General features: G+C 49.3%; 1 protein-coding gene across 1 annotated transcript; it reads right to left on the reverse strand.

Moving 5' to 3' along the window:
• Window positions 1-3692: 3692 nt before the first annotated feature.
• LOC119100970 (alpha-aspartyl dipeptidase) lies at window positions 3693-6726 on the reverse strand. Its single transcript, XM_037224199.1, has 2 exons — window positions 6585-6726; window positions 3693-5007 (listed from the first exon to the last, which is right to left on the reverse strand). Exon 2 carries the CDS (start codon window positions 4954-4956, stop codon window positions 4243-4245), a length of 714 nt encoding a protein of 237 aa, XP_037080094.1. The 5' UTR covers window positions 4957-5007; window positions 6585-6726; the 3' UTR covers window positions 3693-4242.
• Window positions 6727-14135: the final 7409 nt, after the last annotated feature.

The following is a 14135-nucleotide window of genomic DNA, read 5'->3' on the forward strand; positions in this document are numbered from 1 at the left end:
GAGTTTACACAGCGCAAGGACATAGCTCGCCTCTGCATCCCAAGAGTATGCGTGACATTACAGAAGGCAGCTTGGAGTAAGAAAGAAAGGTCTTCAGCTCCTGGTTCCGCGGTGTATAAGTTTAAAGCTCTTGTGAAGAGTTAACGACCTTAGATATACCAGTCAGTGCTGTTTAAACGACGCTGCAGTGCTAAATATAGATAACACTGACGGTATTTGAAAGAAAGTCCCCGGAGTATCGCCAATATAGCCGTTACTCTGCACTACAACGTCGTTTAACCAGCGCCTCCCGTCATATTGAAGGTCGTGAACCCTATACGAGAACTTTGAACTTATGATTACGGAAAATCCTTCGAAAAACTTCAATATTTGCAGAGTGGATGCTCAAGGAAGGTTTGGTACCACGCTGCAATGGTTTTTGTCCACCCACACGATGCTTAATTACAGCTTGCTCGTAGGCATGTACAATATGTAAGTTCGGGCTCTGGTTCATTACCAGTATTCATCATGGGACTACCCATCTGTTCTGATATTTTAAATCCAATGACTTTTCATCTTCCCCTGTCAGCGGTATAGAAACAGGCAGTGGTACAGGAGAAAATGTGTCATCTGGGAAAGAGTTCAAGGTGCTGGTCGCACAATAACAGACTCGTTACTTCCCCCTCCCAGTTCGGATTCTGAATGCGTCCAGTTTGTGGTCCTGCCTAGTGCTCTTTCGTCGAGTGAGTAGTCGCTCACTGAAGTGCCGCACCAGGTCATTCGGCTCCTCGCACGCCACGGTTCGCCTCAGCAGGCGGACTTAATGACATGCTGCACAGTCCTGGACCAATCACGTAACAACGACCGGCGAAGCCTTACTGGGACGACAGCTCCAGGACGTCAGTTACTGTCGAGCTGACAGCCAGGCACGGCGGTCGTACCGCATGCGGAGAACCAAGCATCACTTGAATGATGCCGTGTGCCTTACTGATGGCAAGCATGGGCGCAGAAATGGCCTTTGTTAGGGGGGGGGGGGACGTTCACTTGACCTGTGGGATTTTTAGCTAGCAACTAGATTTGGAACCTTATGTTTGCCGTAATAGACCCGAATAAAAATTTACAGTACCGCAAACTGGCGCTGGAACCTGGTGCTTAACCTGGAAGAGTTAAGGTTAAGTCTCTATTTTTAATGTTGCTGTTACTGTTAATCTATTCAGAGCACAACTTCAAAATAATGAAGGTGATACAGTCGCCACAGTCCCATCTTTGAATGGTATGAGTTCATTTTGAAACTTCCGGAATATTTTTTCACGTCATCTCTGCGCACCCGGAGCCCGTCGCCTTGTGATATTTGCAGAGGCCAACGCCCTTCAGTTTTATGGAAACCACAACCACGGCCATCAGCGTCTTGTACGTGAGATTGCAAGCCCGCAGGCTCAAATTTTTAAAAAGTAATTTGTTTCATTAGTTGATTCTGCAAAAAGGCGGACATCCCCAAGCAAACGTGGGTTGGTCTTTTTTATTTTTGACCATGTTTTGATCCATTTTTCAACAATAATGAGCCCCATTTCTTTTTCCGATCGAGAAGCCCTGCGGGCAGAACACTACGGGATGCATAATCGTTCACGGCCAATGGCTTAACGGCTATTCCATCCCAGCGTGGGATGACTACCGGCTGCCATTCTTGCCACATGGGGTCGGGATCCCCGATCGATACGGAGATCCTAAGACATATACATCATTCATCGGTTCCCTCCCTGGCGCGGGAAGCCGTCTGACCGTACCAACGGGCCCCAAAACAACGGTGGAGCCCTTACTGATCCCTTAACAAGATTCGTTATCGCCGAAGGTGACCCGATACTTGGAACAGAAACTTCTTTTCACCTTAATGGGTCTATGGTTGAAATTATTTGGAGACCCTTCCTTTCTGTGCTGCGGGCCCTGGCCGTCACAGGGGGCCCTCATTGTTGCAGGGGCCCTGTGCAATGCAGATCGTAAGCCCCGACCTCATTCCTTCTTGGCAAATGGGCCACCAGGGCTCAGACGGACGCGGAGCAGTGTCAGTGATCCCTGAGTAAACTCAGGCCCAGATTGTGCCAGGGCCCTTATCGGTGTACGAGGCGCTCTGACGGGCATTAGAGGCCACGGTCCTACAAACGGAGGCTCTTATCTAACCTACAGCCATCTTTTTGGGCACTTGACCTTCCCAGCTGCGCCCATGATCGTTGGTCCAAGAGTCCCTCGGAGTTCGGATTCCTTTTTGGACCCCTCGAACACGGCCCTTGGCCGACTCGGGACCACTTGCCGACATAGGGCTCCCTGTTAGAAACTCGGCCTCTGACCAACACACGAACCCCTCATTGTTTCAGCGGTCCCGCCTCAATGCAAATCGCGGGCCCTGGCCTTGTTCCTACTCAGGAAATGGGCCTCATGAGCCAACTGTTTGCTGTTGGTAGTCTCTGGCCGAATAAAGACCCGCATTGTCGCAAAGGATTTTCAGTCAGTGCAAGAGGCCTCTAACCATTGGAGTCACGACTCTACAGGCCGAGATCATTAGGTTGACCTACAGCCACCATTTCAGGCCCCTCGGACGCTGCATCCCATCCATTGACTAGTCCTTAACCGTTGGGCTCCTCTTCCGGCCCCCTCAAATACCCCCCAGGCCCACTCGAACCCCTTCCCAACACAGGGTCTTCTCCACAGGTAGGCACTGTGAGTCCCAGGCTGACACAGGGTGTCCCTCGTTGAGTTCGGGGGCCCGACCGATGAAAATCACGGGTTCTGGCCTTGTCCCTGCTTGGAAGATGGGCCCTTGGGCCCAGACCGACATGGAGCGAACTGTTTTGCACTGGTCGACCCTATAACTGGCATTTAAGAGCCCAGCTATTCGGGCTGGATCTCTTAATGCGACCCCGGCCAGCCCTTCGGGCCCTCAATCGTCAGTGGACCTTAGGAGGGGAGGGGAGGGGGGCACAGCCCCTTCCTCTGCCTGCGCCACTGATGATAAAGGATGGACTCAATATTACGCCTCACGGTTCCACCGTATACTGGTTTTGCCAGATAATCTCCGAAATTCCCAGATCTCTGTTAGAAGCTCGGCAAAACAATACGCATACCAATCATGCGAGACCTGCATAGGACAGACAACGAGGGACACGCATAACTAAGCGTGGGGGGCATTCTTCATAACAGCACGTTAAGACTGCGCCATGTTTCTGCAATACATTCTTTTCTCACGGCGAAGCAGCTCTGATTTAGATTTCAGCGCGTCCTTCAATGATTTTGCAGTTAGGGCGGAAGCGACTATTCCAGCTTATCGTCAGCCGCAACGTTATGCACACCCGCTTAAGATGGAAATTTGGATGTATGGAAATCATTCCAAAGTACGGTGTGCTCATGTCCTCAATTTGACCACGTGAGGTACAGTTGGCAACACATTTCACCTCGCATATATTTCCAAATATCGCCCACATGTCAATTTCCTACCGGAAATCGCTGGCATTGCACTTCCCGCTGAGTTTGTCAATGACTACGTGAAACAGCTTCCCTAGCCTCGAGCCTCAACTGGGAGTCAAATCCCGATCAACCGGTTCGAATATGGAGATTCGACCTCAAACATTGGCTGGTTTGAGTTAAAAGGTGACATCAATGTGAAACGTCACTTAGTGTGCGTGCATTCGGGACGCCTTCCTGTCAAGCCAGCAATTTACCAATCATTTCCGTTTTTTTGTATTACACGAACTTCAATGCAAGCCGCGTAACGGTGCGTCACGGACAGCAATCGTACACAGACAAAGACACGGCAAAAATGCAAAATGTTCGTGACCATTTGCACATCACGACGAGAAATCCTTTTACAGCATCACTCCTTTCATCACAACCATCACCATTATACGGGCGCATACCAAGAACGGATTCAGGCAGCGCACTAGCGAGATGCACTCACTTTTCAGCCGGATCATCATTTCAAATCGGATCATAGTTCGGGTTTGATTTCAATCATATGTCAGCAGGATCGTGCGACAAGCAAACTTACTCCCTGCACCTTGCCATCATTACGGTAAGCGCGTCCCTAAAATCCCTCGCGCGAATCGGTCCGCACATTTGTATCGTGTGTTGCTAAATTTGAACCAGAAGTCATCGCGCTTGTATCAGAAGTAATATTTCGATTTCAGAACATGGCCCCTCTTGACGTGCTTGGAAGGCGCCTGCCATGTTCCGGACGCACGATTGACAAGCGAAGCCACAACTGCTCCCGAACCTTCACTCGAGGAGGAAACTGAGGTCAGCAGAAGACGCGAACTCCACAGGTTCCGCCTTGGGCTTGAACAGTTTGGCCCCAGACGAACCCTTCAGGACAGCTTTGTTGCCGTGGACGTACAGGCAGCTGCCCTCTCGCAGACCCAGCACGGGAGGCCTGTCGGCGTACATGTGGTACTCGTTGATCCTCTTTTCTCGCGTCTCCCCCTTGTGCGTGGAGTTTGGTTCCGGGTCAATGTAGTGCGGGTTGATGTTGAAGGGCACCAGCCCCAGCGCGTCGAAGGTCGGCGGGTACACGATCGGCATGTCGTTTGTGGTGCAGATGCTCACAGTTGCCACGTTAGTTCCGGCACTGGAGCCAATGTAGGGAACACCTTCCTCCAGCACACGCTTGCGAATGACGTCAACCAGACCGTGGTCGTACAGTGATTTCAGCAGGCGAAAAGTGTTTCCTCCTCCAATGTAAATCGCCTGAGCGCGCTCCACCGCCTGGACCGGGTTCTCTAGCTCGTGGATCCCGTCCACTTCGTAGCCCAGTTGTTTCAGCTTGTTTCTCGGCGCCGATGTGTATTCATCGTAGTCGAAAAGTGCGTAAGGAATGAACAGCACTCTGGTAACCTCCTTGCCGAGATATTCGCTCACAATATCACTACACCAGCCCATGAAACCTTCTGTTCCATGGCACACAGAGCTTGAAAGAAGCAGCAGCCTCCTCATCAGTGCAACTTCCTTGAGACAAGTTCTGCTGTAAAAAGGGTCCAACAAAACCTGAAAAACAAAACAAATTAGCACATGTAGTTAAATACCCCACATTCCTGACAGCATACCGCTACTGCCAACAAAAGCTGAAACCACGCAGTTGGTCTTTTTTAATTTTGCTACAAACTTCCTCATCCTATTATCTCTGCCATCATAACCCACTGCAATCAGCATTTGTGTGCACACTGACCCCACTGTGAAATTCCATTTCAAAGGCCTTATGTTGTGGTGAAAGTTTTACATACTACAACCTACCACAATATGCAGGTGAAGAGAAGTCAAGAGAACTTTAGTGGCTTCTTAACACATTTAACAGCTATATCTATGGCAAACATACAATTTAGAATGGCAAAATGTTATGAAGGTAACCGAGGCTGGTACTGCATATGCTAGCAAATATTTGATCTGGTTATGAGTCTAGCAGCTGGCAGAATGTGCAGTCTATTACTGCATGAATAACTTGCATGAGGTCACAAATAGCTGGTACAGATGTCACAGTTGTGGAGAGGGGCACAGAAAATGAGCCATGAAACCCACAATTTCTTTGACCACTATTTACTGTCATCCATGAGCAGAATGATGAATCATGGATATTTTAGGGAATTTGAACTATGTTACTGAGTATTGGATTTTTCAACACAACACAACACATCTGGGTGCTGTAGAAAAATTGGATCCAGAAAATATTTATGCACTTACATTAACAATGATATTTTGAGAAGTTTCACAACTCCTATCATCTGTTTCCCATTGACAGTGAATGCCAAATAAATTGATCAATTTCAATTGGTTCTAATCGGTGACTGCGGCTGATACAAAGGGCAGCAATGCACCCGATGTCACCCTGACTTTTCATGAAAAGTGGCCGTGCTATGTCTTAAAATTGCTTGAGGGACACAGTTGAAAAGATTGACCTAACCTACCCATAAAGCATTATTTCTATCCGCACTTCTGCCACTTGAATCACGTTGAATCATCACCACTTGATGTGAGAGCAGGAAAACCCTTTTGTGATATTTTGTACATTCCAAATTATTTCCTGCAGCAATTATTTTTCTACTTGCTTTTTCAAGTTAACAAAAGTTGCCTTTTTCTGAAAATATTATAGTGTGGTGCAATTATCAGCAAATCATATTCATGAATCTGAATAAGGGATCTCTGATGACTACACCCCATTTCTGATTGTGTTGTATAACCACCATAGCATTGACCATAGCCAAGATCATACAAAATACTGTATATGATACAAATATGCTTGCTACTGTTGGGGAAACATGGGTGAAGTTTTACTAGACTGCCTTTTACTCTAAAAAGCTGCTGCATATTGCAGTTGATCATTCTTCATCCCAATCTGGACTTCATCATCTCAAAACATTGTCAAACTTTCCCAGAATGGCTTAGCATAGAAAGGAGTTTCATGACAAAAATATGGCGCAGCTTCATACAGACGGCACGGACAGGCTTTTGTAGTTCATGTGTTTCAACAGCATGTAAGCACTCTATTATTAAGTTGCATATTCCATTTAGAGTTAATGGCCCGAAATATTTTCGATTCAACGACGCATTTATCACCTCAGGTCACTTACCACGTCCTAAAACAAACAGCTCTGATCAGCCTTGGTTGCAAAATATCAGTGCCCCGGCATCTAGCACCCTTGCCCGGTATGGTATTCACCTGCCTTGTCTGTCTTCAAAGCGCTCCACGCATTGCCTTACGTGCATTCACATCATGTGACGCATCTGTTGCGCTTTTGCGACAGTGGTCAGGTGGCTTCTTTTTTCTCTTCCTTTTTACTACTCAGGCTTAGTTCGAAAAAGACAAGTTGCAGATTGTGACCATCTGACCGATTCCAGGGCGCGGGAACGATGTTCGGGTTGGAGGGAGGATGTTAAACTCCAAAATACCAAGGTAGGCCCCTAGAATTGGAAAGAAGGCCTCTACAAACCGAAACGAGCCCTCAAAGTCATAGATGGGTCCTTTACAAGTTAGAATGAACGCACTGCAAGTTAGAATGGGACCTCTATGACTGAGAATAGGCCCTTGCTGTGATAGAACGGACTCTAAACAGGTCAGAGCGGGACCACTGCGGGCCTGAATGAGCCTCTCTACAGCAAGTCAGCGTGGTCCCTCCATAGCCGACAATATGCCCTCTAGATGTCAGCATGGGTCTTCTACATGCACAGAATATACTCCTACATGCCAGAATGTGTCCTCTAGATGTCAGAATGGGTCCCGTACCGGCCAGAATAGATCCTCTTCAGACCAGAACGATGAGAACTGGATTCAATAATGAGCTCTCTGCGAGCCGAAATGGCGCCTGTACAGGTTAAAATGAGCCCTCTACAGGCTCGTAAGCAGGGGCGGATTCAGGACTTCGTCAAGAGGGGGAGCACGCAACATTGTGGGGCGCCCTGGAGTTTGGGGCACCCTCCAAAAAATATCCTTGCATTTTGGTTATTACATTTTAAGACATGTTGTATGTAACACACACACACACACGCACACACACACACACACACACACACACACACACACACACACACACACACACACACACACACACACACACACACACATATATATATATATATATATATATATATATATATATATATATATATATATATATATATGTAGGTACGTGTATATGCATATATGTTTGTACTCATTCGTCTATTTCATAAATACGGAAACCCATCTTGCTGTGCACGGCCTTATAAAGCTAGACGTGCTACGCATGCATACACTCCTTTTCTACAGGTCATGTTAAATGCTGTGATTTTGAGGCTAGGTATTTCGGAGCAACAGGCAAAATAAACTTGAGTTAGCTGCTATCAACCATCAAAACCAAGCATGGACTTGATTCCTGGCTTATGCCTTTACGGCTAGCCGGCTGGGCGATGTAATCAGTGGATGGCTGATCACTAGTGCATAACTTTTCCTACGTTTTAAAGGAGTACAACATGTCCCAACATTCGAAATATGTTAAGAACGTGATGCACTAATATAATACGTGCCAAGACTCTCAACAGCTAATGAATATAGCACATACGACGTCGGCGGCATGTAGAATTACGTTCGACAATTACGCGTAAGAATTCATCGGCGCATAGTCGGCCGCTGTTCTGGGGCGAAGGCACCAATGCCAATAGGGACGAAACCTGAGCGATCATGGGTACTGCAGGAGACCAATAAAGCGGCTCCCGTCAACAAGCATAGGGTCTGCAGAGCCCCATGTAGAGAGCCCCCCGAATGAACGAGTGTGTCCGAGCAGGTTAACAGATAAGGTTCCCAAAAAGGGCGTAGAGTCATCCGTTCAAATAGGAAGTAATTAAGACCCAATGCAGAGGACCCCCGAATGATCCAGTCCGTCAGAGCAGGTCAGCATATAAGCCCCCATAGTCAAGAGCGTGGGGTCCTCCATTCAAATGGGAAGTACCCAAAACCCAATGAAGAGCGCCCCCGAATAACAGTGTGCCCGAGCACGTTGACAAATAGGACTCCCAACAAGAGCACAGGGCCCTCCATTCGAATGGGAAGCACCGAAGACCTTATGTGAACTGCCCCAGAATGACAGGGTGTGTCCGGGCAGCACACCAGAAGGGGCCCGAGAAGAGCGCAGGAGCCTCCATTTAAATCAGAAGCACCCAAAACCCAGTGCGGAGGGTCGCCGAAAGATGGAGTATACACCAGCAGCTTATCAGGTGGCCCAGACAGGAGTGTAGGGTCCTACAATACACCAACACCCGATATGCAGGGCCCCCGGACAATTCAGTGTGGCCGAAGCGGCGAACAGATGGGATCCCCGACAAGTACGTAGGGCCCTCCATTCAGATGGGAAGTGCCCAAGCACTATGTGGAGAGCCCCCAGATATTCGAGTGTACCCGAACAGGTTAACAAGTGGGTCCCCGGTAAGAGCGTACGTTCCTATACGTTCATCTTATAACAGAAGGGGCCCCGACATGAGCGTAATGCCCTCCATTTAAATAAGAAGTACCTAAAACCCGGCGCGGAGGGCCCCAAAAGATGGAGTGTACCCGAACAGATTATCAGATGACCCCGATAGAAGCAGAGGGCCCTAAATTCAAACACTAAGAACCAATTTGCAGGCCCCCCGAGCAATCCAGTGTCGCCGAGGAGGCGAACAGAGGAGCCCCCAGACAAGTATGCAGGGCCTCATTCAAATAACACGTGCCCAAGGCCCAATGAAGAGGGCCCCCGAACGATTGAATGTGCCCGAGCAGGTTATCAGATAGCCTCCCCCCAAAAAAAAGCGTAGCCCCCCCCCCCCCACTAAGTAAAGAAGCATAGCTGCACAGTCTTGTGCACCGGCCGGCACGTAGTGAAGTGCGACCGCCTGATGTACGCTGCTGCCGATACAGCCCAGGGCCCTCCGAGCAAATGCAAAGAAATAAAGGCAACGTGGAATGCTCCTTAACTACCGAAATGATCCTGCAAGTGTATGTGTAGGGCTCCCAGAAACAGCATGGGGCCCCTATACAGTGTAATGAGGCTTAAATTTCCAGTTTACAACTTTTCCAATCATTCAGTAATTGTTTTTTACCTCTCAAAACGCCCTTCACTTTCGCTTACAACTGTTCTTGGTCGTCTGGAATTCTAGAAATATATAGTTCTGTTGCGTTTTGTGTTAAAAAACTGTACCTGTTCGGCCGGCGATGGGCCCCCTCGGAGCCAATGGGCTCCTTCGGGGCCCGGGGGGGTCATGGCCCCGTGCCGCCCCCCCCCCCCCTTAGATCCGCCCTTGCTCGTAAGTGCCCTCGTTTGGTCAGAATGGATTCTAAATAGCTCAGAATGAGTCCTCGACAAGTCAGAGAGGGATTTTTAAGGCTTGCGTTATTTTTTTTTACACTTCAGAATCGGCCCTTAACACACCAAAATTGGACCGGCCGTCCAAGCTTGGAGTCGTCCCGTAGCTTTTAAGTTTAGGGGCGAGCTGTGCCCATTGCCAATCCCCTTGTTCCCACAACCTTGAACGGGTGTGACCAAGGCCAATGTGACTAAAAAATTAAGGCCCCTAGCACCCTAGCAGGGATGTTCGTCCTCAAAAATCGCTTACCCTATCGATTTGGAGCATTGATTAATGAATTCAGCGCGATGAAACAAGTATGAAGGTGACAGATGAATGACCTAACCCGGTTTGAAAGCTTAAAGGCCGTAAAAAAACGAAAAAGAAAAACCTTCACGTGCAAAGGTGGGTCTCAGAACCTAGAGAGCCGCAGAGCCTTCACCATTCCATGCACCAACTAGCTTTTCACTTGTAGTTCCGCCTTTGGTGACCCTATCAGAGTTGTCATTTAACATGCTCTCGTGGGCCCAAGCCCGATCCCGTAACCATAATGCTGATAGCACGCAACGCCAGCCTTCAAGTCAAAGCCTACCTCAAGCCCGAAGGAATGGAAGTTAGAACGAAGTCAGCAGAAAGGAAGTCAAGGGCAAAATCAAATCGATCAAAACGTCAACATGCGTGGAAGTAAAAGGTACGCTTGGTTCCTGTCGTAATTGAGGTAGATTATCCTTCCCTCTGCTGACCGCGCACGCCGGCTCCGGTGTGACGTCCCGTTACGTCCCGCGCCACTGACCACTGCCGCTAGCCTACCGTGCGGCGCCATGTGGTGCCTGCTGCGTGATCGCTATATGGCGTTTTGTAGTGTGCGTGAATGTGTATGTGTATACATAGTTTGCGTGATGTAGCAAAGCATCATGCTACCGTCTTGGTGTTGATAAACTAGTTCTGTTAAGTTGGAACAAATGGAAAAACTAGCTCGTGGTTATTTCGACGAACCCGAATGCCGAATAAATATCGCTTAAAAAATTCTCTCAAAAGAAAGACCTCTGTTTCGTGTCGCAATGCAAGCTTTATGTGCATTGTTACTTTGTTGATGTGCTATAAACTTATAAGAACACAATACTGCAAAGTTAGTTATATCTATCGAGTGTTAAAGGGAATGTTCGACATTTGTATAGAGTGTTCAACCAAAATGGCCATCTGGAAGATCCCTTGGTGGATTCCACAGCCCTGACCCTCTTAAGACCTACACTCATGTAGGTTCTGAGCTATACGCCAACGAACATGTGCAGACTATGTCATGCAGACTATATCAAGGCCATCTTGACATTCACTACGTCGTAATAACGTTATTCGAATTCTGCCGTTCCATTGGCCATCCAGCGATCAAGGCCAATGAAGGTATAATTGTGAAGTTGTTCATATCTGCTGTTTGTGAGCACGATTTCTAAATATAACGACCGTTAACTGGCTGTCAGCCAATGTTGTACAGGGTGCGATAACGTATCAAACAACGACGTATTGAGTAGCATATTCACTTAATAGAGAAAATATGTTGTTTAGTCATGAGTGACCTCATTTCATCACACCTGAAATCACACCATCACACCATTACGCCTGAAGGGCGCGTCAACTTCGTTGGCTATTTGCTCCCAGCACGGAATAATCACCCCGCTCGCCGCGTAATGCGAAAGCTAAGATTTGAGGGCCGAACATGGGACTTGACTAAACCTATTCTAAAAATACGGGCAAAACAAATGTCTCCCAAATGTCTCCCAAATGCCACGAACAGCTGACGTGCATCGGCGCAGGTTGATTGGGTCTCATTTGCCCTGTGTATCAATATCTGCTACGTTTGATAGCTAGTCGGTCATTTTGTGGAAAAATCTGTTTCGATCTTTTAGATAAAGTCCTCGTATATCCATCAGGAGATGTTACCACGAAAACAGCAGTCGACTGTTACGTAAATCTGTTAAGAATATGCTGCTTAGCAGACTGGTCTGAACTGACCCAAAGTGCCGTAAAAAAAATATTCTGTACACCAGCCTCTGCGTCAGTACGGAATCAAGCTTTACTAGAAATAAGCTTCATGAATACATATACCTTCTGACCCACGCTACGGCTAGAGTGCAAAATAGAAAAACATCGGATATTTTACGTGATATGCTTTAAAAATGCTTGAGTTCAGGCCTTCAGTCACATATCGACCATGTCTGGACTACATCCGTAACAATAGCCAGAGATGTATTTTCCAAATCAGATTGGGTGTGACGTGGAAGCTCCAGCCTCTCAATCATGATGAAAAGGCAGCCCAAAAACTGTGAGAAAGACGCTTCTTGCGCATTTTTGGGTCCCTGTAGCTACTTCCCTTCACCCGCGAGACATTTTGCAAAACTATGCCCACGGACGATGTGGCCAGATTGTCAAAGAGCAGTGAGTAACATTGCCATCTTGAAAAACGCGATTCTTTAAAGCGTGCCTCAAAATCCCGTTCCTAGAGTGAATTCTGGGTTAGTTTATTTTGGAAAAGGTAACCAATTTTCAGAAATCTAGCTGCAGCGATGTGGAAGGCGGCTGCAGGAAAACAGCCCTGGGTGGAGGACTGATATGACTAACATATGCTGACACGGTCGAGGTTTTTTCATGGACGTCCAAAAGAGAGAAATGGTAACTTTAAAAAACTCGAGGCATGCACCAACACGGCATGTGTTCCCCAGTGGCGAGGCCAATGCTCTCTAAGCTTGAGTTAATCCAAATTGATCACAACGAATCCGATGCACGCATTCATCGTCGCCATCTCATTTATCGCAGGTCTGATGTTTAGTTCTGTGTAGGACAGGCCAAAAAAAAAAAACAATCTCATGCTGTCCGTCACTCCCCTGATATTGGTCGCCTGCCACCGCCCCTGGCTTGGGCTGGGCCGCGACACCGGGTCAGGTCAGAGGTCAGTCGGCCGGACCGCGGCCGGGCGATGGCCGGCGCGGCGCGAGTGCTAGCGGCGCTGCTGACGCTGGCCGGGGCTGCAGCGCAGTACAGCCGGCCGACGCTCGAGCTGTTCGGTCCGCCGCCCCAGGCCCGCTGCCGCTGCGTCCACGCGCGCTTCTGCCCGGCCCTGTCCATCACGGTAGGACTGTGCTGCCGCGGTCGGTACGTGCTAGAGTGTCCTCGGAGGATCCATGAGGTGTAGTAGTGGAAAGGAGGAGAGAGACGTGTAGTCGATTATACGGTGTGTATAAACAACTACGACTAAGTTTGTGCTGGTCATTCGAAAATCCCAAGCAAGGATAACCCATGCGCTATTGTAAGACCAAAACACATTTATTTAAACAAATCATCCTTAGACCTCTTTTCTCATAGATGGACTGGGTTTGAGCGCACCTTCATATTTAAAATGAAATGAAGCGCATGTGGCAAACACGGCCGCATAACCAGTAAAGTTTTTGTCCCCGTGCACGTTTAAATTTGTCAGGTATGTGCTTGGTTGATTGTTTTCTATCTTCGTGGCAACCTTCTTTGTTCCCCTGTGGTGGCCGCTGCTGCCAGGCTGTGAAACCGCTCCGCACGGGGCCGTGCCTAACCCACGCGGCGGCGCCAGGCGTCGGCGGGCGGCTGCGCCAGGCCGGGCCAGGTATGCTGCGCGACGCGGGAGGTCGGCGCGGCCGGCACCGGGCTCCCGGAGTGTGGCCGACCGGCGTGGCCTGGCGCTGGGCCGCGCTGGACGGCGGCCGTGGCGCGTCGCGATCCGGACGGCTTGCTGTACCGCTGCGCCGGCGCACTCGTCACCAGCGCCCACGTCATCAGCGTGGCACACTGCGTCGAAGGGTGAGCTGCGCCTGGTGAGGCCGCGGCGGCCGCACCGACACGAGCTGGGCGGACGTCCCCGCTGCCCGTGACCGTTGATGTCACCGCCGCCCGTGGCTACTGGCGTCACCGCCGCCCGTGGCTACTGGCGTCACCGCCGCCCGTGACCACTGACCTCACCGCCGCCCGAGACCACTGACCTCACCTCCGCCCATGACTGCGTACGTCACCGCTGCCCGTGGCTGCTGGTATCACCGCCGCCCGTGACCACTGACCTCACCGCTGCCCGTGACCGCTGACGTCGCCGCTGTCCATGACCGCTGACGTCGCCGCTGTGCGTGAACGCTGACGTCACTACTGCCCGTGACCACTGACGTCAACACTGCCAGTGACCGCTGACGTCAACGTTGTCCGTGACAGCTGACGTCACTGCCGTCCGTGACATCTCCGTGCGTGCAGACGACCAATATTCGGCCTCATCATGTTGTGGCGGTCTCATGCACAGAATGATGGTGATTGCCAGCAGA

The sequence above is a fragment of the Pollicipes pollicipes genome, unplaced genomic scaffold, assembly GCF_011947565.3.
Source record: "Pollicipes pollicipes isolate AB1234 unplaced genomic scaffold, Ppol_2.1 Scaffold_4881;HRSCAF=5763_pilon_pilon_pilon, whole genome shotgun sequence".
NCBI lineage: Eukaryota > Metazoa > Arthropoda > Thecostraca > Pollicipedomorpha > Pollicipedidae > Pollicipes > Pollicipes pollicipes.

Coding starts and splice junctions, on each gene's coding strand:
- LOC119100970 (XM_037224199.1), bottom strand. CDS start 4,956: ATGAGGAGGCTGCTGCTTCTTTCAAGCTCTGTGTGCCATGGAACAGAA.